Below are 27,717 nucleotides of genomic sequence, written 5' to 3'. Positions count from 1 at the left end.
GCCTGGTTTCTGTTGTTTTCCGTTCTTATTCATCATTTATTACCGTTATGCATGAGTCCCTTCGAGCCAGGCGAACGTTAGACCTTCGAAGCTTCTGCGTGATGTCGGTTATTGTTCCCGAAAAAGCAAAGTTTCCTATGAGTAATGTCTGGAAAAAGAAGCGCATTGAACCTGAAAAAAATATAGCAATAAAAGAAGCCTCGACGAAATTATGTCATCTGGAGATGTTGTTCTTCAGGCTTATAATGCCGGGTGGCACCTGGCAAAAAGGTATCTTAAAGGAAGTATATAGAAGGTGTGATTATAAAGCAAATAGTGTAATTTTTGTCGAAGGATTTTGCTTTGAAAAGAAAAAATTTGCATTAAAATCGCCTTCGTTTCTTTGTAAAAACCTGTTTGAGCGTTCCAATATCTTGTTTTAATATAATAAGGTACCGACCGTTAACTATACTGGTGGATAAAGAAATATAGGGTTATCAAGTGTTACCAAAGAAAAAAGAGGCTACCAATATCTATCCCAATCATGAATCAGCGTTCTGCAGAGTTACCAGAACCATACACTAGTCCAGCTAATGACTTCCGTTCTGACACCTTCACAATCCCGACCAAGGAAATGATAGAGGTTGCTTTTACGGCTTCTGTCGGTGATGCGGTTTACCAGGAGGATGTTGACACTATGAAATTGGAACAGCATGTTGCGAAGTTGTTCGGAATGGAGGCAGGTTTGTTCTGTGTTTCAGGTACGTTGTCCAATCAAATTGCTTTGAGAACACACTTACATCAACCACCTTACACGATATTGTGCGACTATAGAGCTCATGTTTACACCCATGAAGCTGCCGGTTTAGCCATTTTGTCACAGGCCATGGTGACGCCTGTAATTCCTGCCAATAAACACTACTTAACATTGGAGGATATCAAGGCTAGCTATATCCCTGATGATGGTGATATCCATGGTGCACCCACTCGTGTGGTTTCCTTGGAAAATACCCTACATGGTATTATTCATCCTTTAGAAGAGTTGGTGCGTATTAAGGCTTGGTGTATGGAAAACGGTCTGAAATTACATTGTGACGGCGCAAGGATATGGAATGCTTCTTGTGAGTCCGGTGTGCCATTGAAGCAGTATGGTGAGATTTTTGATTCTATTTCGATCTGTTTGTCCAAGTCCATGGGGGCTCCAATGGGATCCGTTCTAGTTGGATCTAACAAGTTCATCAAGAAGGCCAACCACTTTAGAAAGCAACAGGGTGGTGGTGTTAGACAGTCGGGTATGATGTGTAAGATGGCTATGGTTGCTATTGAAGGTGATTGGAAAGCCAAAATGAAGAAATCACATGCTATGGCACACGAATTGGCCAATTTTTGTCAATCCCACGCCATCCCACTTGAATCACCACCGGATACAAATTTTGTCTTCATAGACTTACAGAAGGCTAAGATGAACCCAGATCTTTTGGTGAAGAAAGGTTTGAAATATGGTGTTAAGTTGATGGGTGGAAGAATTTCCTGCCATTACCAGATTTCTGAGGAATCAATAGAACAGCTCAAGTTAGCAATTATTGAAGCTTATGAGTATGCTAAGGAACAGCCATTTGACTCTAATGGTCCTACAAAGATTTACCGTAGTGAGTCGGCAGATGCTGTTGGTGAAATCAAAACCTACAAGTATTAAACACATAGCATAAGTTTTAAAACGAAAATTAATATTGGCATTTGACATCGGAACATTTAGCATTTTTTTAATCATCTGAATAGGTTAATTTGAAGGTTTGGGGTTTTAAAATAAAATAAGAAATGAATCTAATGAAAAATAAAAACGTGTAATAAATTTGCATAACTGTTTGGTTCACGTTGGGATGACCAGTCATCGCTCATCCGGTGACACTTTATTAAAACCTGCAAGAGTTATGTGCTCTTCAAATTTTCTTATTCAAATGTACTAATTTCAAATGGGTTATGGTAACGTGCACCTTCGAAACGTTTCACATGTGTACATTTGAGGATCAATGGGTCTTTTTGATACATGCATATGCTACTTCATTTTTGGACTGTTTTGTCGTTATGAATGAAGATATCATATCATGCCTATATCAAAATTATTTTTATTTTGACCCACCCTATTGCGGAGGGAGCAGTGGTTTGGATCGGCTTTCCCAAATTGACTGGTATGTTTGATTCCTTTGGTATTGAATTCTCAGCACTTGTTGTGAATTCCATGGCAAATTGTTGGTCTTATACATGGAGGTTTTTTATTTTTTAGCTCCGTTTAGAACCTGTTCATCAAGAGATGATGGCTGGTACCTTGTAGGACTCATAGAGCTTCTTTTTTCCTTCAGATGCATGCAGATACAATTGTCATTTGTATATAATAAATAGAACAGTAATTTACACCTTTCTTACCAAGTTCACTATTGAGCACAGCTGGAGAGATGCACTTGGAATTTTTGAAAATTTAAGATGCTGCTTATTATGCTTAAGCTTCGTTATGGGACCACCTGATATTTCCAAATATACGCAGTATTCTGTGATTCTCTCAGTAACTGGTGTAATGAAAACACCCTTTGTAATTACAAGTGCTCGACTCCTCTATTCGTACATAGTATTGTATATATATATAGGATTAATAATGAAGAAAGGTACGGATCTAGTGATTTGAAATACTCCTTAGATGAAAATCATGTAGTTATTTCAAAATAAGATCATGAAATGTCTAAGTCGTTTGCGACTGTTACTACTTATTTTCATTGGTTTGATTTTGTTGAAGTTGACATACCACAATAGCAGACAATCAGAGGACGTTACGGAAGACATGGGATCTGCAGTTAATCCGGTGGTAATTGTTGGTTCAGGTTTGGCTGGCTTGGTTACCAGTGTCCAGTTATCCAAATATAAGATTCCAATAATTTTGTTGGATAAGGCTTCGTCGATTGGTGGCAATTCCATTAAAGCTTCAAGTGGAATCAATGGTGCTCTTACGAAGACTCAGCAGCAATTTAATATCGAGGACTCAGCAGAATTGTTCTACAAGGATACAGTGAAGTCAGCAAAGAGTTATGGTTCTATGGAATTAATGGATACGCTTACATCGCATTCAGCCAGTGCAATTTCTTGGTTAACATCTGATTTTGATCTTAAATTAGATCTAGTTAGCCAATTGGGCGGACATTCTGTGCCAAGAACCCATCGGTCTTCAGGGAAATTGCCCCCAGGATTTGAGATAGTTAGTACTTTGAAAAAGGAACTGGAGTCGATGCAGAAGATGCAACCCAATATGATCCAAATCCAACTAAATTCCAAGGTAATAGATGTTGGTATCAGTAATAACCGAGTAGGTTCTATAAAGTATACTGACGATAAGGGAGTATATTATAACCTAAAAACTTCAAATGTAGTGTTCTGTACAGGAGGATTTGGATTTTCAAAAGACTTATTGAATAAATATGTCCCAGAATTAAAACGGCTTCCGACAACCAATGGAGCACATACAACTGGAGATGGCCAAATGCTATTAGAGAAATTGGGCGCACAGTTGATTGATATGGAACAGGTGCAAGTTCATCCTACAGGGTTTATTGATCCGAAGGATAGAATGAGCAACAATAAGTTTTTGGCTCCAGAAGCACTAAGAGGGAATGGAGCTATCCTTTTAAATCCAGTGACGGGCAAGCGGTTTGTCAATGAATTAGCCACCAGAGACGAGGTTACTAAAGCGATCAAAAAGCTCACTAAAAATAGTATAGCCTTAATTGCAATGAGTGAGGTGGCATACGAAAGTTTCAAATCGCATATGGATTTTTATCTCTCCAAAAACTTGTTCAAGCAAACTACTGTGGGGAAATTAGCTCAAGAGCTGTCGGTGCCCTATGAAACATTATTACAAGAGTTAATCGATTACTCAGTAAGTTCAATAGATCGTTATGAGCGTAAACATAGAATTAACAGATTTGATGTAGATCTTATACCCTCTTCCATAATATATGTCGGGGAAGTGACACCAGTAGTGCATTTTACTATGGGTGGTGTTAAAATAAACCAAAAAGCACAAGTTATAACCCAAAGGGGTGGAATTTTAGCGGAAGGGTTATACGCAGCTGGTGAGGTCTCCGGAGGTGTGCATGGGGCCAATAGACTCGGTGGATCTAGTTTACTTGAATGTGTTGTCTTTGGTAGAGAGGCTGCCAAGTCTATAGCGATGTCACGGACATAACAATCCCTAGTTGGCAATGCAGGGAGGACCTTGGAATACTGTTGCTACTCCTAATTCTAATTTGCAATAATCTCTATTCAATAGTTAAGACTCCATATATGGTATAATATATTGGTTTTAGGATTTAATACACTCAAGATGCATAACATCCGGACATCGCCCTAATCTGCCCCTTCGATGCCGGTGAACATAAAACGAACAATTAGAATCTGTAATAGTTTTCCTCACATGTAGTGTAGCTGTCAAATCGATAACTCGAGATGGATGCCGAAAGCCCGAATATTAGTAAACCCTGTTTCATTACTGTAATTAATGCCAAGGGGATGCCAATAATCGTTTACCCGGTGTCGATGGGATTCGAGAACGAATTGAAGTTTAACGTACTCTCAAATATCTCATTGGATTGGTTTGAAAATGAGCTTTATGACTGTATGACCATGGGGAAATTTGAATTAAGTGGTATTAAAAGCTTATTTGAATTAGAAGGGTTCAAAGTGTATGGCCAACTTGTTCAACAAACAGGATGGAGATATGTACTTGGTTTTGTTAATGATGCTAGAGAAGTCGACGTGGCAGATTGCTTTAATAAAGTTAGGGAAATAGTGGTAACGTGTAAATGCAACCCGTTTGTCAGTGATCAAGATCAACTGGTGAGCCAAATAGAGCAGGAATTTAAAAAACAATTTACATAAGGCGATAGATAATGAAGTGAGTACCTTTCGATAAGTATATGCATCAATCGAATTGAAAAACTTCGTCGCACCAGTGATTGATTACCACTTCGCCCTCCTTGAACTTGGGATCCTTATAACGAGCAATTGCACAAGCATGTGTGTTAGGTGTGGCACGGATATAGATCGGAAACTTTTTCCAGGAGAGTTTATTTAGTGCAGTGATGATTTCTGCCTGTCTCTGGTCAATCCCTAAATGAAAATTTTGTAGTAGTTCACGTTGTTTTTCATTCTTTGTTTCAATGTCGCCAATACGCATCGATTCGAGATCCTGAATTGTTATTGAGAAACTGGTTGCTTTGGTAGGCGGGACTCCCTGGGTAGCACCAGTTAAGGTATTCCTCCTTTCTATAGCCTCAAAAACACTTTCAATAAGAGTATCAGTTTTGTCTTGTAGGGAGCGCTCAATTTGGTATTCATATTCATTGTGAGGAATTAAAACAGAGTAATATTCATCACTATCAGCTTCGTTCAACTGTGAAGTAGAGCATCCAGTAATTTCGTGGTCAGCATCAAAATAGTCATTCACAAGTTGGTGTGAGTAGTTGTTCACAAATTTAGTAACCCTGATAGTGGAATTGGCAGTTTGCACTAGACCGGAAAGTATAAACCATATAACCCAGATAGGTGCTATAATTAACAAGTTTACTAAAACCGTCGCCCAGCAAACTAATTTATCAACCCAGTAATTGATGAAGTAATATTCTTGAGGATCCGGTTCCGCTTGTTCAAATGATGTTGGGAGTTCGATGTCCAATAGCTCACTGATAGAAGCTATGTTGATTGCTTTTGTATTATCAATCACAACAGGTTCATAACCTGGAACGTAGTGGAATCTATCTACACCATTAAATTCATTTACGTCAAAAAATGGATCATTAAGTGAAATTCCAGAAGTCCACCATGCTGTACGCTTATCATTAATAACATTCGCATACAATGATCTGTATTTAAAGGACGCCAACGCTTTATAAAATATGGAATCCTCCAAACTCATAAGATAGATTAATGAAATATCATCTGCCGCAGTAACCTTATCTTTCAAGAACATCTGTTTACCACTACTACCCATCGTAACAGGACAAATAGCATTAAACAACTTCACAGCAATATTACTACCTGGTGCATACACCCCAGCATGAGGCGAACAGAACGTAGTAAAATTCAATAACCGGATTTCATACTTTTTGAACACTTGCTTACTGTAGAGAAGACCTATCGCATATCTAGCTATCAACCCCCCTAAAGAATATCCGATTATTGAAAACTTCGTGATTATTGTTCCAGGCTTCGAGGAATTGATGATCAAGATTTGCTCTTCTATTTCACTAGCAACTCTGAACCCACAAATATCTATACCGTCATATGTCCTGTAACCTTGGTTCATCTTAGCTGAATATACAGCTAGCGTTTCCTTAGAATTATTAGATCGTGCTACAATCGCATTTGATAAATAATCCATATGGGAAATATTGCCCCATAAACCATGAACAAATACAATAAGATGCACCTGCGCCATTCCTACTTAACCCTAGCAATATTTTTTGATTGATTGTGACGCTTCGATACCCAAGATAACTGAATTACCCGTTATTTTTGTGTAGCTAACAGGGCTTTTCAAGCTTCGAAAGAAACCCCAAAATGATATTTAATAAGAAACTAGAATATCTGGTTTCTCATTATTTGAAAAACTCTAGATAACACTTTTGAGAGATACCGTTCTTTCAATTGTCTAAATATATGATTGCTTCATCTACACCTTTCCGAAGGCTTGAGGTTTGGGTGGAAACGTATATTGTAATTCCCTTGAGTCTCGAAGCATTTCCGTGATGCAGTGCAGCAGGCAAGTCAAGTATTGTAACGGACTTGGAAACTCGAGCCTAGTAGAGCAATTATTTCAGCAAACCTTATTAGGATTGAACATGTGCCAAGAAAATCCTAATGATAATAGTATTATACTGATAACTACTTATGTAAGTTTTCAGGGTCAGTTAACGAGGTAGAGATTAGCGTAAGCATACAGTGTACGTAATTCCGCTATTGTTATCAAAGTTTGAGTAGAGCATTCTCCGGAATCTGTTGTACGGTATAACCGGGGACCATATTATTTAGACTATTTTCTTATGGCATTAGAGAGAAGATGAGGTTCTAGTACATGTTGTTGGTAAAAAGCACGAGTAAAAGGTTACCCATCATACCGGTGCATTAGACCGGTGCATAGATTCTTAGATTTGTTAACTAATAATGATATGTCACTGCCATTCACTTTTCGTATCCTTTACCAATTGTGTCTGATTATTCTTCTGGGAAGATTTTATCTATGGCGAATCTTACATAAGTGCATGTGAAAGGAATATGAATACACCTCCATTTGGCATTCGAAGTTTCGGTCTTGCTTACAGTTCTGCGTGGTAGTGATCTGCTCTTTGAACATTGTAATATAATTACCGAATGTAAACTGCAGTATTTTATAGTATGTAATGCTGACCCCAATAAGGGTTAACAGTCAAACATTTCAATTAGCAGAAAGATAAGTTAACAAGTCACATTTTAAGCCAGAAGTTAACTTCTTACATTTCGTCATGCTGCGTTTGTTTTTGTAATAAGGATTATCACAATGGTCTGGGATACGATATATGTAAGGTAAAGGGGGAATTGCATACACTTACTTTATGTAAGTTAGATAAGATGAAAGAATAAAGGTAAGAGTCACGAATTCACCTCCACCTCATAGTTTAGTAGCGTAGTTACAAAGGGTTTCGTGTCTATCACGCATGTGTGGTTTTTCCTGTATAAAACTCTCATAATTAGTGGCTCCATCTCTTTCCAGAAGGCCGATGAATAAGTGTACGGATGACGGTTCACTACCTACTTGTGTAAGGTTCAATAGCAAGGCATAGATGTATTGTCACTTCATCCTGTATTGTTGAGACTTACAACCTCTTCAACATACATGTGTTTGAACAGCTGATACTGCATTATCCTGAATATATGTACATGTAGGATACTGTTCCATGCTGACGATTCTTTATAGATATTTCAACATGCCAGTTCATATTCCCAAGCCGTACATCCGATATTTTTTGACTTCACTTAATTTAGTCATTACCGATTAATAAGCCTGCATGGCAACTGATTACATCGAAACCTCTTGTTTTGCAACTGCTTGCTCTTTCCACGCAGAACTACATCCTACCATTCCCTAGCTATTAATCCAGATGATGCCACGAACATCAACCCACACGGAGTCCCAATTCTCCGTTATATTCCAACCCCTCATCTGAGAGATGGACTCTAATATCACGTGGCGTATCTGTATGTCCTCTGAATATCAATAATAATAGCCCAACATTTCCACCACTCTCCCCCAACTAAATGTTCATACTTTAGTCCAACCAGAACCTGATGACCATCTAAAAATACTTAAATTATATCTTGTTGAGCCATAGCAGTGCTCGAATACAGTGGGGATCGGAGTTTTTTGTCCTGTTCGAACTTATTAAGTCACTGAGAGGCCAAAGCCGTTTCTGTCCTCGAGCCAAATCAACATAACGACTTCTATGGTTTTGTGACGTACCGAATATCTCCTTGATTACTGTAGAAGAAATACTTAGACGACGATATCAAACTTTTATACACTAAATTAAAAATTATAACTGCATTTAGGTTTCGATTTTTAAGCAAATGAAAAAATAAAGAAGGGGACCTTAATATACACAAACTACAAGTTAATTGGAACCATTAAGTAAAGACCAAGATACGGACTACTGCTGTCAGTTCTGTTTGTTCGCTGTTGCTGAATAGGTATCATCGTAGTTATATTTCGTTTGAATATATTGCAGTGAGGAAGGATCAAACGCGGGGTTTTGGTCTTAGCGCATAGGGGAACAATTATTACTATAACAATAATGTCGAAGCCCAGTACACCTATCATTAATTTTATTAATTTCAATCAAACAGGAAGTTGTATCTCCATGGGAACATCAGAAGGATTAAAGATCTTTAATTGTGATCCATTTGGGAGGTTCTATTCCGATGAAGAGGGCGGGTGTGGTATTGTTGAGATGCTATTCTCTACATCGTTGCTGGCGGTAGTGGGCATTGGCGATAATCCTTCGATGTCACCCAGAAGATTACGGATCATAAATACAAAAAGGCACTCTGTGATATGTGAAGTTACATTTCCTACGACTATTCTAGCAGTGAAGATGAATAAGTCTAGGTTGGTGGTGCTATTGCACGAGCAGATATACATTTATGATATCAACAGTATGCGCCTTCTATACACTATTGAAACTTCTTCGAATCCTCACGGCTTGATATCAATGTCTCCTTCATTGGAAAACAATTATCTTGCTTATCCGTCACCACCTAAGGTTATCAGCTCAGAGATCAAAGGAAATGCAACCACCAACAATATCAACATATCAAACAAGATGTCGACAGATAATAGTGCTGATCATCTGGATGCCATCTCAGAAGGGTCGATAGATAGAATCAGAAATTCTACCGAGCATAATATTAACAATACGAGTGATGAACCGTCAAGATTTTCAAGGTCTAATCACAATGGTAACAATCACAATCATGTTAATGGTAATAGTAATAATAATAACTGGAATGGAAACAGCAATGGTAACAACAGCAACAATAACAATAGTAGTAACAGTAATAGTAATAACAACATCCTGAAAAACGGGGATGTTATTCTATTCAATTTGCAGACGTTGCAGCCCACCATGGTTATTGAGGCTCATAAGGGTGAAATCGCTGCACTATCATTGAGCAAAGATGGAACATTGTTGGCCACTGCATCTGAAAAGGGCACGATCATTAGAGTGTTTTCTGTTGAAACATGCGCGAAGGTGTATCAGTTTAGGAGAGGCACTTATGCCACACGCATCTACTCACTAAGTTTCAGTGATGACAACGAATTGCTTGCCGCTAGCTCTTCAAACAAAACTGTCCATATATTCAAGCTAGGTAAACCTGCTGCCCCGAATACGAACTCTGGCGGCGTGAGCAGTGACGAAGATGTCGATGATGCAGAAGATTCTGAGGATGGTTGTGAGGAGGAATCCGCGATACGTGCTGACAGTGAAGATACTCACTCTGCTGCAAGCGTTGACTCCCTGGAAAATGTTCGACATCATTCAAAAGAACCTATTGTAGATTCCAGTAGGAAAACCGTGGGTCGGATGATTCGAAAATCGTCTCAAAAGTTTTCGAGAAAAGCTGCAGAAGCCTTAGGTAGTTACTTCCCTATAAAAGTAACCTCAATTCTAGAGCCTAGTCGCCACTTTGCAAGTCTGAAAATTCCAATTGAAAGTCATAATAACCTGAAAACTATATGTGCTATTGGATCACCAATATCATTGGACATATCGGAGTATCCTGAGTTGTTTGACGGGTCTGCAGCATCTCTACTGAAAAACACTTCAGTCACATCCTCAACTCCAGCCAATTCCTCGGGCCCTGAAAGTTCTAAGTTTGTTAAAATGATACCAATTAGGGTTGTTTCAAGCGAAGGATACATGTATAACTATGTTTTGTATCCAGAAAGAGGCGGCGATTGTCTACTGTTGAGTCAGTACTCCTTGCTAATGGATTAAATTGCCCTGCTCCAATAGTTTTATATAAAATGTTTACCTGTCTGAATTATCATATAGAATAATCATATCTTAACTAATTAATATAGAAAAATAACTATATATTTCTAGTCTATATAAGGTGAAACCAACCTCTTCCATTCACACTTCGACTAATCCATTTCGATCCACTTTTCACATTTTCATCCTGACAGACCTCTCATGTTAAAAATTGTAAATTATTGCACTCCACTATCACCAATACATAAACTGGATAAATGAGAAACTGTTCGATTTATTTTTAACATGTATCGCTAAATTAATAATATCTCCTAATATCTAAGGTTCAGCAACCCTGCGTCACTTTTATACAATGGAACCCAATTCTTTTTCTCTGATGTTATATCTGAATCATCGCTTGCTGTCGGTCTTTTACAGATCGCAAAATAAATAACGTTTAAAAATATACAGGGGAACCCATGAAACAATCCTGGTTATCCAAGTGTTGTGGTTTCACTCTTCATTTGAGGTTGTTTTAGAGTGCATTTTAAGTAGTGATAGTATTAAGATATCAACTTCCAACAAATACTAAAGGGGGGACTGTCTCTAGTGACTAAATACGTTCGATTAACACAATGGCACGCACAGCTGTTAAGGCACCCGCTTTATTCGATATTCGGTTTTCGTCGTGTAAAAATGGTGTTGTTATTCTCAAAGGGTCCTCTGATGAAGCTTCATCTGTATTACTTTCTGGTAAGGTTGTTTTATCTATAAATGAGCCTATTCAAATAAGGCACCTTAATTTGGGGCTTTACGGTGCTCTCAGGGTATATCTTCCGGCTTCGGCTTGTTGTTCCACAGGTACTGTGGCCAAACCTGTGAGTTTTTATAGGAAGGTGTTTGAACATGTTTGGGATGATTTATGCATTCAAGATGGTGTTCACAATAATAGCAGTACTAATGCTTCTGCAGTACCAATAGGGCATAAGAGTAAATCTTCGCCTAATTTGCCTGGACTGGGTAAAAAGTTCATATCTTCAAGGTCGTTGATGAATATTAGTGCGTTGAATGGCGGTTGTCGCACGTTATCTGAAGGTAATTATGAATTTCCTTTCAGTGCAATACTACCCTTTTCAATGGTTGAAAGCGTCGAAGGCTTGGAAAATGCTTCAGTCACTTACAACTTGGTGGCTACCCTTGAAAGGGGGAAATTCAGTTGTAATTTTTGTTGTAGGAAGCCAATTAGAGTAATCCGGACGTTAACACCAACTTCTTTAGGGTTGACGGAAACTATAGCGGTGGATAATACATGGCCTGGCAAGGTAGATTATTCGATTTCAATTCCTTCTAAAGCCGTTGCCATTGGATCTACTATACCGTTGCATATTCTGATTGTCCCTCTTTTGAAAGGTCTAAAATTGGGTGATATAAGGATCAGCATTTTGGAATATACAAGCCTTACTACTCCACATGGGTCTATTACGAACGATGAAAGGCTAGTGATGAAAATGAAATTGAAGGATCCACTGGGGCATCTCAGCGAATCAGATGATGATAATGAAGAGCACTGGTATCAGGATAAGTGGGAAATAAGCACCACAGTTCTGATACCCCCATCATTGTCCAAATGCATCCAGGATTGCAGTATTTTTGAAAATCTCAAAGTTCGTCATAAGTTAAAGATTGTCGTTGCATTAGCGAACCCAGAAGGTCATGTGTCAGAACTCCGAGCATCCCTACCCGTTCAACTTTTTATATCTCCGTATATTGCATTAGGGGTGAAACCTAGCGGTCCTTCTTGTGGTTCTTGTTTAAATGACATGCATACAGAAAATACAGATGGTCCTGAAGAGTTGCTATTTGCAGATCTAATTCCAGGTCTTGATATGTCAGATCCACATACTTCTTCTAACCCCGTACTTCTCACCCCTCCAAATTATGGTAACCATGTATACGATAGACTTTGGAGCAACAACCTTATCTGCATGGATTCTACGACATCTGCTTTGCCAAGCCCCCTTATAACTAGTAATTCAAGCCACACGAAAAGCATTGACCGGGCCCTTTTTAGCCGTGGTCTACAGGATTTAGAAGTTGAAAGAGATGCTTTACCGGGATCATCTTCCAATCGAAGTCTAACTACCCGGCCGAAGCCCGTAACTATTAACAGTTCTCATGGAACTTCATGCCTCCACAATAATGCAAATCGGGTTTTGGAATCGCCAACCACAGTTATACCTTCAGTTGCGAGCCACGTTTCTTGTGATAGTGCATACGACTTAATACAGCCATCTGATTCTTCCATAAACAGCCATTGGGAATTAGACTCAATGGGCGAGGTTCCCACATATGAAAAAGCAGTGGAAACAGATATCACCGGAGATGAACTACCTCCAGCATATCCCGATGCTGAAGATCGCCCCATAACAATCAATCTAACAAAGCCAGGGAATCTCCGTCTGAGGGAGTCAAAATTCAGCTCATTTGGAACAACAAGCAACTCCAGTACTGCTGCAAGACAAAATTTGCATAGATCTGCATCTTCCTCCGTGATATACCACCACCCCCCCCCTTCGTGGAAATTCTAGCTTTGTTATAACTCCATTGGAAATACCACAACGCCCAGTCTCTTTCCAGAACCTTGAAACCCGCTCACATGGCAACGCCAGAACAAATCTGGTAAGGGGAGCCACCGTATCAAACGTACTGGCACATATTGGGAGCCAAGAAGGAGACATACATTGAATTAATCTTCAAATCAACCTTCTTTGTTCTATTTTCCTTCAAGATATGGATATAAATAAACTATACTCTTAAATTAGTAATGACACTAAATAATTTATTCAAACTGCATTTTATATTATAAATTGTAATATAAAACACTTGTAGTATGAAAAATACAATTAATGGTAAACTAATTGACAGATAAGACACTCGCTGTTACGAATGACATTAGTTTCATCCTATTACATGAAGTATATGTAACTATAATTACAGCATAATGATGACATAATTATGCATGACTATGTTGTCGAGGGCACCCAGCAAGGTCACGTGCTACCTTTAACGTCTCTTCGCGCGCCGGATAAAGCTCTGGCTGAGGGTCAGGCACCGTTATGCAGTCTCTGATCGGATCAGTTGCCCTCTGGTGAGCTGGGGGTACCACTATCCTCCTACTAACTACAAAACACGGAAACGCTCCTCTTAAGCTAGTCACTCTTCCAGGACTCTTTAGATTTCACCACACTGTCGAGGGCCACTAGATGAGGTCACGTGCTAGCTTGAACTTCTCGTCACGTGCCGACTAATACTTAGGCTGATCAGTTACTGTTTATATAGTCTCTACTCTGGCTCGACTACCCTCTGGGGATCTAGCTGGACCTAGCATCTAATCTAATCTAGCTAGCTGGGTCTCACACTGATACATCATTGTGGGTTTCACGCTGGCATCCTCACAGTGACTATCAGCCTCATATTCGTCTGACAGCTCTGATACGCTGCTCCTTAGCTGGGTTATCGCTGTCTACTAGCTTCTCTTTTGATTTTACGCCTGTCGAGGGCCACTAGTTGGGGTCACGTGCTAGCTTGAACTTCTCGTCACGTGCCAACTAATACTTAGGTTGATGATCAGTTACTGTTTATATAGTCTCTAATCTGGCTCAACTACCCTCTGGGGATCTAGCTGGACCTATATCTAATCTAATCTAGCTAGTTTGGGTCTTCTTATATAGTTTCTGTTGTCCTACTTAAGCTCTCTTGCTTACTTGCTATGCAGATTCCTAGCCGATAACAGCTCAGCGGTTATCTTGACACTTCTAACAACTCTGATTCGCTGTTATACAATGGTTATCATCTTCATAGTCTCCTAACGACTCTGATTCGCTGCTTCTTTGTCTTGTTATCGTGACTATCAACATGCTCCTTAGCCTGACTATCATAACTATCGGGATGCTCTTTTGATTTTACGACAACACACATGCATGGAGGTTGCGAAAAAACCGTCTTGTGGCTGAAAAATTCCAGTTCTAATTAGGCAACATGGCCGAGCGGTTAAGGCGAAAGATTAGAAATCTTTTGGGCTCTGCCCGCGCAGGTTCGAGTCCTGCTGTTGTCGTTACTTCATTTTTGTTGTAACAACCGCTATATCACCCATAGATCCTATATTAGGATTGACTAAGCGGATAGCTGGTACATTAGTGTTAATTAGGTTACAGATGAAAAAGAAGTTAGGGATGTTATAAAAAATAGACTACAACTCATATTGCAAAATGCTGTTTTGTATGAAGGGTTCAACGTTCGATAAGCTTTCAATAATTAATTCCTTGAGTTTATCCTGGGGGACAATGCTTATGTTTGCTTGGTATAAGAATAACAAGGAACGCAAATTGACTTTATAGTTCGAAGTTAAGTATTCTAACCAATTAAACGAATCATCCGAAAATTTTTCAAGTGGAAATTTCTTGAATTCAGTCTCAATACCTTTAATGGCGACTTTCTTGGCTATGTCTTCATAAGGGGCTGATTCCCTAGTCATATCCAACAAGATTAAAATCATACAGCCAACCATTGGTGAACTTTTACCATGAAACTTCGCGTACTTAGTCAAAGCACCTAATGACAAAGCTAATTTACCAGTTCTTGCTTGATATTGGAATTCTAACAGGTGATACTTGTCATTATCATCAGCTTGATTCAAGAAGGGTTTGTAGAATTCGGTATAGAATGCTTCCAATGGGGACTTAACAGCAACCAATGTCTCACCAAATACATCTTCATCATCCGCATATGCCAAAACTTGTTTTTTTTCGGCCTCTTTCCGTTTATTGAAAGCTAAAGCTTCTTTACGTGCTTTTTTGTTAGCCTTTTTAGCTGCATTTGTCTGCTCAGAAGTAAATTGTTCAGTCAGATCTAGTTCATCTTGCATAGAGAAGTAAATCTTCGCAGCACCAAGCATAGCTCTTACAAACATAGGCTTACAAAATATTCTGTCACCCCACTGTAACATTTCAACATAAGCCCTTGGGGTACCTTTTCTCATACAATAAGAATGGAAATCCAATTTGTCATCATCAAACTGCTTATAAATTTTTGGAATAGCCATGAACCTTTTTAATGCAAGACCTCTACATTTTTCAGTTTGATATTCTAATTCCTTTAGTTCAGCGGTTTTATTTTCCCGCTCTTCTTCAGATATTGAAGTTTGCTCGTTCTTCAATGATTGTAACTTCTTAGAATGTTCAACATACAACCTATAATAGGCTTCAGCCTGTTTAATTATGAACCAAGAGGCTTCCATTAGATGAAGGTCCTTAACACCATTTGCGTCATTATCATTCTTTGTGAATAAGGAAACGAGTTGAACCGCCTTATCAATCATATTTGCTCCGAGGAAATACTCCACAGACTTAGTGTTGATAAATCTATCTTGTAAATCTAATGTCCTACCTTTCTCCACAGTCCATGCGGCTTCTTCTAACAATCCTAAGTGCTTCAGGATCCGGCCATTTAAAATGTACAATTCTACCAAGGTTGGAGTATGCTCAATTGCTTTTTCGATATAATCTTTAGCCTTCTTGAAGTCCTTTAAGAACAAATAATGCTGGGCCAAATAATACACAGTCCAGACATATTGAATTGGAAATTCTTTATCGTCCAAAGTGTTATAATATTCTAAGACAATTTTCTCTGCTATTGAACTAATAACTTCTCCACGTTGCTTGTATAACGGTATTACATTGCAAAAAGTAGCCGGAACACCACGTTTTAATTGTGAAACAATGTAGTGATTCAGCTTTTTCTCAAGTTCAGTCTCATCTTTAATAAAGGTCAATGGGATAAACTTAGGAGGCTCTGCCCTTGGATAAAAAGTTTCTAACTTTTCATATAGAGCCTTTCGAATCCTGTTGTTTGATTGGATATCTAAAGAAATTTCCAATAACTTATAGTAGTTGAAGTTGTCGGGATTTCTTTTGATTAAAGTCCTATAAACTTTTGCAGCTTCCTTAGAAGAACCGAGTTTCATGTAAACCGCCGCTCTTCTTTCCAACCATCCGTATTTGTCAAATACATCAGGTTCAATCTTATCCAAATTGTTTAAAACCGCCTTCAAGTGCTGTTCATCATCACCCGCCGCTTTGTACATCAAATCATTTTTATACATCAAGCATTCGTTATGTTCATAAGCCTCCGTTTCCGTCAGCTTTCCTTTAGCAAGCTCCTCGAAACGAGACAGCAAATTAACAGCTTCGGAATACTGGGAATTCAAATCATAAGCAATTGCTAAAGCTGTCCAATTGGCTCTATAACCCATGAAGGTTTCCCAGTACACCTTCCTAGACACCAACAAATTGGTATAATCCCGTTCCTGAGACTGTAAACTAGAGATATCTCTATAGATCTGCTTATTAGTGGATCCATTATCCAAAGAAGCCTGAAACCAAGTAATTGAATTGGCATACTGTTTAACTTGCCTATAATAAATACCCAAAATATGACAGCAGATAGGAGAAGCCAAGGTTCCAGTGATCCTTGAAACAGCCTTCTTAACATAAAGTTCCGCATCTTGCTTTTGTTCAGTGAACACTAGGTTCAACCCCTTCAATGCCAATGATTCAACATGTGTAGAGTTCTTTTTCAAGATCCCGTCTAAGATCTTCAGAGATTTCTTGTAGCTCTTATTTTCATACAACTTCAGTGCTTCCAACATATTGTTGTCATCTTTCGATCTTCCTGACCCTAAAGCAACAGGTTTCTGACCGACAGCAGCTTTCCTTCTAGACATACCGTTCTCAATCGGCACACAGAGACAGTTCTTCTATAACGTTTGCATTAGCTAACCTTCAGCAGCAACCGCGCTTTCAAACTTGTTGGAAGTTCAAATTCCGAAAAAAATTGTCCTACGTATAGAATGATATACCTACTATTATTTAACACGTTGCGATCTAAGGCGATAAAGTGCATCAATTAACGGTCGTTGAGGGCTTGTGACCCTTGGTTGCAGCTTTGATGCATGCTTCTTCATAGCCTGGAATCAATATGTAATCAATACCATGTTGTTTTAGTGAGACGAAGCTTGAGTTATTCTTAACAAAGGTGTCCGGTTCCATGACACCTACAAAGACAGTTGATATATTACCTTTTTGTTTGATGATTCTCTGAACACATGGTTCATTACCACTTAGCCGGTAAGAACATGGTTCCATTGTGGTGTATATGATTGTTCCTGGAGGGGTGAATTTCTGATTTGTGCGCTTAAAATATTTCTCGAGGGCACATTGCTCCGCGTGGGTGTTGCCAGGAAATTCTCTGGAGTATCCTGCTGAGATGATATCGGTGCCGTTCACCAAAACTGCACCCACACTGAAAGCTGTGGTAGTTGGCTCGCATTTTTTGGCCTCTTCAACTGCGAGCTCTAAGTACTTTTTGTGAGGTGCCAATGCCCATTCGGGGAAACAGGTGCGATAACTCCATTTCTTATTTCCTTCGCGGTCAATCTCAGTCGATTCATAGCAGTATGCATGGAGCCATAAGTCAAGGTCGTTAGGTCCTGGGTTTGTGTACAGATCAGCTTCACATTGAGAACATTGCTTCCCCATTAGCACCTCACCTTCAGAGTTTGGATGGTACCAGCTTTCGGCAGACTTTGTTTTACCAATTTCATTGAGTTTAGATATGATCTGTTCGTAATCTGCCTCACATCCCTTTCCTAGAGTGGGGCCCCAAATGTGAGGATTGGAATATATAGGATCGTTTGCAATTGGGTATCCCAAGTATTGTAAGTGAACGCGGATTTGGTGAGTTCTTCCAGTATATGGCTGACATTTCACTATACTGGTCTCTCCATCAAAACTGATTCTTCTGAACCTAGTTTTCGCTTCTTTGGCGCCTTCTTCATTTATATCGCATGTCTTATTCAGACCTAACTTAGGTTCAATCGTCTTTAAGGGCTGAGAAACAGTAATCGGTTCAACTGGAAACTCTCCAACGACTCTTGCAACATACTCCTTTGTGACTTCTCTAGCCTTCAGTTGATCTCCCATGATGTCTGCACCTTTTGGAGTCTTGGCTAAAAACATCAATCCGCTAGTTAATCTATCCAGTCTGTTACAGGGGTGAACAGTGTAGCCCAGCTGGTTTTCTAAAATTTTTGTAATAGTGTTGAATCGATACCTTCCAGTTGGATGCACTGGAATCCCACTTGGTTTGTCAATAACTAAAATGTCGTCATTTTCGAACACTGTTTTGATTGGTCTAGATGTAACAGGAGGTTCATGCCGATGGGTATTATGCGTAATTAAATCACCGTTACGAACGATACTATCCATTGTAGACGGAATGTCGTTCAATAGAACAGCTCCTTGGGTAATCACCTTTCTGTAGTAACTTTTTTCACGATCTCTAAATTCATCAACGAAGATATCGAACAACTTCCTATCTCGCCATCTCAGTTTGCAGAAAGTTTTATAGGTAAAATTGTACGGCAGTACTATTCTTAATGGTCCTTTGACTTGTACTTCATATTCTGGATCTACTTGCTTATGTCTAGAAATCCCTATATCTTGAACTTTTAATTTAAATCCAGATTCATCACGCAAGGCTCGCATTCCATTGTTCTTCTTCATCTTTTTCCTCCCTGAAGAACTAATTCCAGTTAAATGGTCATCTTCGATGTCTGATGGAGAAACCTGTCTAACGGAACCCTTCTTAACTTGCCTATCTGACATTAAACTAATCCTAGATCTTAAAAAAGGCAACTGCCGTTGACACCCTCCAGCAAATACAGAACTTACAGTTCTGAAGAGCATACTGATGATATAATGCTAAACAGTGTCCTCCATCAAAGAAGGTATCGCGATGTGAAAAGTTGTAAAAAACAAAATCATCATCAACGTTTGAGAATACGACCAGGTTAATCGAGTAGAACATATAAAATAGTTAAGAAAGTAACTCCTGCAACCAAGTCACCAGGGATTCCGTAGCTACAGTGGATCCAGGTAAATATGAATAGGAGCATATCAACGGCTGTGCCCAATATATGCTCAAATCTCCTTGGCATTTGTCTGTCAAATGGTTCAAAATGTTTGGATGTCATATTAACGGTGACACCTAATACCACTGGTTGATGATCTGAAAAATATAGGGCTGGTGTCCTGACTATAGCATTATAATTCTGCGTTTTAATGAATAAGTTGTGTGCACTTTTGCTATAGAGTATTCTGTCACACCAAGAAGGTTGTCGTCTGAAGTTGTAGAGGCTGTCATCTATCTCTGTAAAGTATTTGTATGTGGGCGAGAACTCAATTATTGGTTCTTCAAATTCTTGCAAGGCTATGTGTTGGGACCTAATCATATTTAATTCGTCATTTTCATCGAGCAACGTACGGATGACGTTAGCGTCAGTGTAGTCCAAGCCAATGGGTTGTGGAGGTTGCACACGGAAATTAAGATCTCCACAGAAGAAAACCAATCCATCAAATATTTTGCTGAAGCTATATCTTACGTGGTCCATTACAGTAGTGAAGTCATTGATACGACGCTTTAAGTTCCTGTTACCTTCTGATGCGGCTAAATGTGCAGATATAAAAGTGAGCTTCTGCCTTTGGCTATTTCTATCGATGACTAGTTGGATTACTGTTGCTCCCTTCAACACGGAGTAAAGATTACCACAGCGAACGTTAGTAGTAGCATAATTTAAGACTGATATATCAGTCTTTGCAAATACTATTACACCTGTAGCTCCAATTGAATTAGATCCGACATGTTTGTAACACCCATTCACATGGGACTCCTGACCAGCCACATTATCGTTTACAGAAAACCCACTCATGTGACTTAGAAGCGGCTCAGTATCTTCTGACCATTCTTGATTTTCATTCTTACTATTTATAAAGTGTTTTGATTCATTATGGGTGAGTTTGTGGTATCCGTTGTTTAAATGTTCCAGCACTAAAGGGGCCAAAATATCAAGATAGCATGAAACTACACCTGGATATAAGGCTTGTGGAATTGAAACCAACTCCTGAAACGATAACACGTAAATGTCATGGTGAATTTCGACCGGTAGTAGCTTTTCAATTACCTGTCGCTGTCTTATGGTTGTATCTGCGGGTTTGTCAAAGGGAAACAACTTCGCACAGTTAAAAGTGGTTAGCCAGATTGACAATTGCTGAAAGTTCTCTGTATCACTCATTCCCACTTACGTGTTATAGTACATTTGAAGAAGAGCGACCTTATAGCTACTATCAGCCCCTTCAGATGTCTGATTCAAAACTAAAGGGATTAAAAGGAGTTGGTTGGATCAGAATACCCGATACAATTTTTGTCACATGATAATAAGAGAAGTAGGATTGCAATCCCGGATGAATACATGATGTACAGAGGTTTCTGTAATGGAAATTAATTTGAATAATTACAACCTATATAGAGGTAAATTAGATATTTTATAAACTGATTATCGATTTAGTAGTGGTAGATTGATGGAGACAAGGCAACCGACGTTATTTTACATGGAGAATTATTGGTTTCAACGATCGATGATTTTTGTCGATGGTATCGTTATGGATTGCCAAACATTTGAAATTTACTAACAGGAGACATGATCTAACCGTTCAAGAAACTCAACAGGTCTATTTGAAGATCTGCATCTTCAGGCAAGTATCTTCTATCAGACTCGCTGGGATTTGAGACACCTGGTTGATTGGTGTTTGCTACATCAGAAAAATCCATATGTGCGCTTAGTTTTGGCACAGGGCCCGAGTTTTCAAGAGATTGTGACATTACAGCAGACGACTTCTTACCAAATGTGGCAAGACTCAGTTGCTCTTCATCAGCATTTCGTTTCATACTGTAATCTGATTTGAATATAGGAGGTGGTACTGTTTGGATCGAGGAGCTTCTACGAGTAGTGGGGTCGGGGGTTTGCAATGCACTCCTATTACCCAATGCCATTTGCAAACCTGGAATTGTCAAATCATTCTTTTGGCTTTTTAGTCGTAAATCGCGGTCCAGCTCGTCCAAATCAATACCACCCAGCATCGGATAGAAATGTATGATTCTCCACCAAATTGGGATTTTAATAATATCAGATGGAGGCACTACAGATGTGGTATTGTTTCCAGTGGGGTCATTATTATCTTTTGAAGGTGATGGATTTCCAGCAGGCCTACTACCCAACGTATAGTAGTTGTCCCAATAAGTATAATCGTTGCAATTATCGCTGAAGCTATAGTCGTTTAAGAATAAACCCTTCACAAATCTACATACATACCAGCAGATTCGCTTCCAGCGTTGCGGCTTATGTTTCCAACATTCTAGCTTCATCCATTTCCCACGATAATACCAACCTTTTCTACCATCTCCGCTTTTGACAAGCTCCATAATAGTTTGCTCACCTAATTCTCCTTTCAATATGTATTGGTTAATCAATTCCTTTCTTTGAATCGATGCCCAGGAATACCGCCATGGCTTTTCTCTATAACTAAAAACAAGCACATCAACCACACAGCTTAGAGGCTGCATGAAAGTAGCGATGTACGCAAGCCACACTATGGGCCCCTCCCGGAGTTCGTAATGAAACTGAGTACAATCAACAATAAAGGGGAATATCCACAGAATAAGATATGCAAAAGGGTAAATAAATATCGATTTGAGTTGCTTTTTAATTTGATTTCTCCGCATTTTAAATTCCTTATAAGTTTCACCCTGAAAGTCTTTATGCACATCAGTTAGAGCTGCTGAAGATAGTATATTTTCCATACTTCCATTTCGGTTGTACAGTGTATTCTGCCCATACTTCAATGGATGTTCCAAAGAGAAGTCATGAGAATTCACGGCTGAAGAATGGTGAAACATTTTATCATCCACATAATTACTAGAAGCTTTAGAAGGGGAAGTAATCGGCGACAGGACTGTGGAATTCATGTTTGATTCCTTATCCGAAATTCCTAAAGATTTACGAACTGAGCTGCGCCTTGCCGCAGCTGGTTTTTTTATGTTACGTTTCGGGTAACGATTACCATCAAAATGGCCACTTAAGCCATCGTTCAGAGGTTCATTTCCAAAGGAACTTCTGTGGAGTGAGTTTGCGGATAGACCCAAAGCGGAGATAGAATTTCCTGTTACAGGATTCGGCTTTGGAGCACCATAGTCAGCCTGCTCATTAGGAGACATCAAAGGTTGGTCACGAGAAACATCAGTTTGAAGTTGCTTCACTAAATTGAAGGACTTCGATTGTGTATTAAACAGGTCATCAGCCCAGGGTTTCTGAGAGGTTCTTCTTGTCATTACAGTTCTTCCCATCTTTCCCGTGGGAATATTTTCATTTTCATATTTAAGAGCCTTTATGTCGTTATAATAAGGCTTGTCTTCGTCATCGGAATGGCTATCATACATATCTGTATCTGACTGATCGTCATCGATAGCTAGAAAAAAAAATTCTTAATGCTATGGAACAATGCTATAGGCCCAATTTGGTCAAGGCAGTACTTGCAACAACTCAAACACTTCTGAGCAGGAGTTGAGGGGCCTTTTCTTTTACTATTATCTTGTAGACGATCAGTTTTCTTGCCCCATGGGCCAGCTCCTACATGGAATTCACCCAAGTCAGTTTTTATTTTCTGGCTCTGCCTTGAAACGTAGACGTATATGCTAACGTAGATCCCACAAATTGATATAAAGATTAAGTAACGAGGCCCCCAGGACAGTACCAACGTGTACCAATATGGATATGGAGGTAAGTAGCACCATGCACTCATCGGTTTGTAGCCCCCGACTCTTGGCTTCTGAGGGAAGTAATAGTTATTGTTATCCAGAACAATTTTCAACTGTTCATCGTTATATTCATGCAACTTGTTGTAATCTACGAATGCAAGACTGGCCATGATCATAGGTAATAAACCAGCAAGTGGATACATGAATTTTCGCCAGCGGTAAACACCTCCTTCGACGTTGCCTGTCGTTGGATTGACCCATTTCCACGTAGGTTTAAATATCAGTAGTGCAAAGTGTATTGCAAAGATCACAATAGCAATATCCGCACCCTCTATAGCATACGCTGTAAGCCATCCCACAACGTTGAAGAAAGAGGGTGTACCGTAAACAGAATTGTCTGTCAGGATAACCACAGGGTAAACCAACAGTACGACCGCCTTCAACAGATCAAACACTATTAAGAACAGTAACATATGATGACGGAAAACCTTTCTTCTTCTATCTATAGCAGTAACCAATTGCAACCCAATTACCCCCGCCAATATAGAGGCCACAGACGCCATGATAGCTAAAATCCGTAGACGACGTAACTGGATGGATGTAAACGTGGAATACATGCCGGGAAGACCTAAAGACAGGTTCACCGTAGTAGTGTTATATCTCGTGAAAATGTCACCTCCGTTGGAATCGCCTGGTATCACGGCAGAGCGGTCATCACTAATATTTTGTACTGTGCTCATCTATCCTCACACCTCAAATCACCTATGCACTCTCGATTGCTCCAAAACTTTTCTATCTTCCTCTCTACGAACCCTCCAAATGTTCGCGAATAAATAAAATCTCCAGCGACACTCAACTATTTCTCTCCTGAACTTATGTGTTCTTGCAAACAACTTTTATCCTCCTTCCAGTAACTCTATCGTGTTAACTGTTAACAAACGCACTCACACACACTGGAACTTTCCCCGTCTCTTAATTCCCTCCCTATTGTTCCTATATCAGTCCTGCCTCCCCACGTCAAAAGAACCGTGATTTCCAACTTCTTAGGCACCTTCCTTGTATGCCTCCCGATCCGCTGTCTAATTAAAGCGCAATAGCAATAATCCTTGCTCTCTTTCCGTTTGTTTCCTCTATCCCAACAAGTAAAATAAAACTCCACGTCTAGTTTTCGCTGTCTCTTAAACGATAAAAAAACTCAGCTTTTCGAAATCCTAGCCCCACCTATTTCTAATGCTTGACTAAGAACTCACCATTCCCGACTGGAGTCGCTATCCTCTTCCTTCCGCTTTCTCATTAGCTGCCCCCTACCCCCCGAGGGAATGTATGTTCTCTATACTTAGTTTTAACACCACCAGCAACACCCAATGCTTACAATCGCAAATCGATTGATTGCAACTGTCCATCTCATAATACTCAAACGGCTTCTCATTATTAGCCCGCTTGCTCATTATTAATCCGTTTTCTCTCGCATTGCCCTAGTCTGTTCGCCCAGCCACCCTCTCAAACCAACCCCTCATCACCCCCTCCCTCTTGCGGGCAAGCAAGGCTCCCATTTCCGCTGTCATACTCGGCAACTAATCGTACTAGACACATACCACCCACCCAGCTATGTAGTCAATCTTGTTATATGGAAAATCTAGGAGGCCAGCTACTTTGGTTCCCTAGGAAACGCAGTCTCGAGCCTCAAGGGGGCTACGGGGGTTTCTGATAGATTCCGCCTTTTGAGGAATTGGTTGCCTAATATGTATACAAACCATATACATCGTCAACTACATACTGAGAAAGGGAATTACTAACAGGAGACTAGGTGAATTTCGAATGAACTAACGCAGAGGAGACAAACAGGACAGTTTCATGGAGGTTTGCCGGGCCGCAGCTGGCGATGACGCCTTTTGTTGTTAAGTAGCGCCCTTTACTGAAATCAAGGGGGACACCAAAACAGGCGTCTGAATGCATTCCTCCAGCTTCAAGGACGATTATGTTTCCTGCTGCATGATCCCAAATCTTTTCTTGATATTCAAGGTTGTAAGGAAGGCGAAGATACAAGTCACCTACGCCGGCAGCAAGGAGGCAGTACTTGACTTGGGAGTCTAAGTGTATAGACCGAGTAATTTGGAGTTTTTCTTTAATGATGGATTGTTCATCGTGAGAGGAGTGAGACTTTTCATAACCTTCCAATGCTACTATTTCCGAAGTATCTTTAAGGTCTCTAACGGTGATAGCATTCCATTCGTTCTGAATGGCAACAGAATAGTAGGCACCTTGCCCAGCGGTAGCGCGGAATAGGTAGCCTAGTTCGGCACAGTTGGGTAGATCAACACCACCATAATCCTTTAACTTTAGGTTTGGACAACCAATTACTCCTAATTGAACAACACCGTCAATAACTAAAGCTAAACATACAGCGTACTGAGCGCCCCTTAAAAAGCCTTTTGTTCCGTCTATAGGATCTAAACACCAGAACCTACCTTTCTGGCCGCCACTATAGTTGCCCAAATCTATGGTGTCCTTAACATCTTTGACAGTTCTGAGCGGAAAATCATCATTGGTAAAGTCGATTGATTTAGCGGTTCCTTTGGATGCAATTTGATTTTCGTACTGGACATCGTTGCAACGTATTTCTTTGAGAATCTGTTCAACGAAATCGTCAGTAAGGTCGTCACTGTTCTCCTCTGCAACAATATTATCCGTTGGAAAATTTGACTTTATAGCGTTAATGATTAGTGCCTGTGCACCAAAGTCACCAATGGTGACTGGTGAGTTATCTTGCTTAATAAAACTATCATCTGGGCCATTGTTAAGCAAATTGCTTTGGATCTTCTTGGTTAGAAAGGAGGCTTTCCTGACTGCTTCTGTAGCAATTAATAGTTCTCGTTCGAATGCCATCCCTTTTATGTGCTTATTTTCAATTAGGTGGAATCAGGAGAGGTAACTTGTAAGGCTGCTGACGGTAATAGTTTTTGCCTTGGTTATTATAAGAGTACAAATGGGAACCGAACTTCTCCTTTTATTTGGGTTACAACAAGCGTGTCGTAAAAGTACGATTTACTATATATTCACAAATCACGTGCAAGTGCTAACGAGCCTCAGTTACAATTATATACAAGTAGCTTATTTGTCAGTTGATGTTATGCGAGAACTGTGCTAAAATGTAGAAGAGATGATGCCACTCCCAAGTACTCTGTCTTGGAGGTATATACAACAGTATTGGCCCGGCGCCATGGCGCGTTGCTTCGCTGAAAGTAGTAATGTCAACTTATGACGGTCCTCCCATTTGCAAGAAACTACTCGAATAGGATCTTGCAATGATCTGAATTGCATATATAAAAGTCCTTTCGCAATTGCATCTTTCATATCATGAATAATCGTCTTTATCACGCCAATAGTAGTAAAATTTGAGACAGTGACGTTTTGCTTATAGAGAGATTCGTTGTCTGTACCTCGTACGATTACAATGTCGTTTGTATCCATGTGCTTTTCACTTACATACCATGCACCTTTATATCTTGGGTCACCTTGAGGCATAGGCAATCCCACTTTTTGACCAATTGTGTAAGTCCAAAGTCCTTTATGTTCCCCCCATACCCTTTTTTCTCCTGTCAAAACATCGACACTAATAAAGTGACCTCTTTTAATGGGTAAATATTCATTTAAGAAGTCGTGGAATCTTTTTTGAGAGTTGTTTACAAAGCAAATACCCTGTGAATCGGGTTTGCTCGCTGTTGGTAGGCCAGCTTTATCTGCCCATTGTCGTACTTCTGGTTTTGTTAAATGTCCTATTGGCATAAGTAAGCTATCAAGCACCGCTGGATCTACTTGGGAAAGATAATAGCTCTGGTCTTTAGCACTGTAATATCCCCTGAGGAGATGATTCTCTTCTGTAGTCTTGTGGATTTGAACGCGGGCGTAATGTCCGGTGACAAGCCAGTAATTCCCACAACCATACTTTTGATTCAGGTAAGTTCTAAGCTTTCCAAATTTCAAAAACTTATTACACCCAATATCTGGGTTGGGCGTATAACCGCGTTCATATTCTTGCAGCATAGGTTCGAATACATCCAGCCAATAATCTTTCTCAAAGTTCGCCCTTTCAACGGGTATGTTTAAATGTGAAGCAACCCGTTTAACATCTTTCCAGTCTTTTTCATAACATGGCTCATTATTAGCATTACTTGAGATAGGCTCAGATTGTTCAGACCAATTTTGCATGTATATTCCACTCACATTTGGGAAGCCGGCATATAATGCAGCACACACGGATGAATCAACACCACTAGACATTGCCACTATTATATTGTCGAATTTGGAAGGAGAACATTGTACGCGGTAGCCGTCTAAAAACCTCCTTGAACATAGCTCAAGGAATTTAGAATACATTTATTTGGATTGGCGATTTTATATATGTACTAATTTGAGTTGGTGATGAGCTGCTCTATATTTAAACTTTTCAAATCACATGAAACGAAATATGGCATAATGT

General features: G+C 39.6%; 11 protein-coding genes, 1 non-coding gene and 1 further gene across 12 annotated transcripts, besides 2 other annotated features; 6 read left to right on the top strand and 7 right to left on the bottom strand.

Moving 5' to 3' along the window:
* Positions 1–523: 523 nt before the first annotated feature.
* On the top strand, positions 524–1,675 carry GLY1 (threonine aldolase GLY1; the record flags this gene model as incomplete). Its single annotated transcript, XM_003645803.1, has 1 exon — positions 524–1,675. The coding sequence occupies one exon, from the start codon at positions 524–526 to the stop codon at positions 1,673–1,675; it is 1,152 nt and encodes a 383-aa protein (XP_003645851.1).
* Positions 1,676–2,704: 1,029 nt separating this feature from the next.
* FRD1 (fumarate reductase) lies at positions 2,705–4,210 on the top strand (the record flags this gene model as incomplete). Its single annotated transcript, XM_003645802.1, has 1 exon — positions 2,705–4,210. The coding sequence occupies one exon, from the start codon at positions 2,705–2,707 to the stop codon at positions 4,208–4,210; it is 1,506 nt and encodes a 501-aa protein (XP_003645850.1).
* A 260-nt stretch (positions 4,211–4,470) lies between these two features.
* TCA17 (Tca17p) lies at positions 4,471–4,902 on the top strand (the record flags this gene model as incomplete). The annotated part of the gene is made up of 1 exon (XM_003645801.1): positions 4,471–4,902. The coding sequence occupies one exon, from the start codon at positions 4,471–4,473 to the stop codon at positions 4,900–4,902; it is 432 nt and encodes a 143-aa protein (XP_003645849.1).
* Positions 4,903–4,945: 43 nt separating this feature from the next.
* On the bottom strand, positions 4,946–6,460 carry Ecym_3560 (lipase ROG1 family protein; the record flags this gene model as incomplete). The annotated part of the gene is made up of 1 exon (XM_003645800.1): positions 4,946–6,460. One exon carries the CDS (start codon positions 6,458–6,460, stop codon positions 4,946–4,948), a length of 1,515 nt encoding a protein of 504 aa, XP_003645848.1.
* Positions 6,461–8,849: 2,389 nt separating this feature from the next.
* ATG18 (phosphoinositide binding protein ATG18) lies at positions 8,850–10,553 on the top strand (the record flags this gene model as incomplete). The annotated part of the gene is made up of 1 exon (XM_003645799.1): positions 8,850–10,553. One exon carries the CDS (start codon positions 8,850–8,852, stop codon positions 10,551–10,553), a length of 1,704 nt encoding a protein of 567 aa, XP_003645847.1.
* Positions 10,554–11,164: 611 nt separating this feature from the next.
* On the top strand, positions 11,165–13,117 carry Ecym_3558 (arrestin family protein; the record flags this gene model as incomplete). Its single annotated transcript, XM_003645798.1, has 1 exon — positions 11,165–13,117. The coding sequence occupies one exon, from the start codon at positions 11,165–11,167 to the stop codon at positions 13,115–13,117; it is 1,953 nt and encodes a 650-aa protein (XP_003645846.1).
* A 652-nt stretch (positions 13,118–13,769) lies between these two features.
* Positions 13,770–13,943: a sequence feature (soloLTR fragment).
* Positions 13,944–14,080: 137 nt separating this feature from the next.
* Positions 14,081–14,364: a sequence feature (soloLTR fragment).
* Positions 14,365–14,563: 199 nt separating this feature from the next.
* Positions 14,564–14,643, top strand: Ecym_3557. The gene has a single exon. It is a non-coding gene; the product is annotated as a tRNA-Ser (tRNA).
* Positions 14,644–14,778: 135 nt separating this feature from the next.
* On the bottom strand, positions 14,779–17,310 carry NAT1 (peptide alpha-N-acetyltransferase complex A subunit NAT1; the record flags this gene model as incomplete). Its single annotated transcript, XM_003645797.1, has 1 exon — positions 14,779–17,310. The coding sequence occupies one exon, from the start codon at positions 17,308–17,310 to the stop codon at positions 14,779–14,781; it is 2,532 nt and encodes an 843-aa protein (XP_003645845.1).
* Positions 17,311–17,488: 178 nt separating this feature from the next.
* Ecym_3555 (uncharacterized protein) lies at positions 17,489–19,333 on the bottom strand (the record flags this gene model as incomplete). The annotated part of the gene is made up of 1 exon (XM_003645796.1): positions 17,489–19,333. The coding sequence occupies one exon, from the start codon at positions 19,331–19,333 to the stop codon at positions 17,489–17,491; it is 1,845 nt and encodes a 614-aa protein (XP_003645844.1).
* A 104-nt stretch (positions 19,334–19,437) lies between these two features.
* Positions 19,438–20,718, bottom strand: INP54 (phosphoinositide 5-phosphatase INP54; the record flags this gene model as incomplete). The annotated part of the gene is made up of 1 exon (XM_003645795.1): positions 19,438–20,718. The coding sequence occupies one exon, from the start codon at positions 20,716–20,718 to the stop codon at positions 19,438–19,440; it is 1,281 nt and encodes a 426-aa protein (XP_003645843.1).
* Positions 20,719–21,128: 410 nt separating this feature from the next.
* Positions 21,129–23,977, bottom strand: Ecym_3553 (the record flags this gene model as incomplete).
* Positions 23,978–25,040: 1,063 nt separating this feature from the next.
* MET22 (3'(2'),5'-bisphosphate nucleotidase) lies at positions 25,041–26,123 on the bottom strand (the record flags this gene model as incomplete). Its single annotated transcript, XM_003645794.1, has 1 exon — positions 25,041–26,123. One exon carries the CDS (start codon positions 26,121–26,123, stop codon positions 25,041–25,043), a length of 1,083 nt encoding a protein of 360 aa, XP_003645842.1.
* A 258-nt stretch (positions 26,124–26,381) lies between these two features.
* Positions 26,382–27,614, bottom strand: SLM3 (tRNA-5-taurinomethyluridine 2-sulfurtransferase; the record flags this gene model as incomplete). Its single annotated transcript, XM_003645793.1, has 1 exon — positions 26,382–27,614. One exon carries the CDS (start codon positions 27,612–27,614, stop codon positions 26,382–26,384), a length of 1,233 nt encoding a protein of 410 aa, XP_003645841.1.
* Positions 27,615–27,717: the final 103 nt, after the last annotated feature.

The sequence above is a fragment of the Eremothecium cymbalariae genome, chromosome 3, assembly GCF_000235365.1.
Source record: "Eremothecium cymbalariae DBVPG#7215 chromosome 3, complete sequence".
Taxonomy (NCBI): domain Eukaryota; kingdom Fungi; phylum Ascomycota; class Saccharomycetes; order Saccharomycetales; family Saccharomycetaceae; genus Eremothecium; species Eremothecium cymbalariae.
The sequence above is the reverse complement of the archived record's forward strand: the minus strand, read 5'-3'. Positions and strand labels throughout refer to the sequence as shown.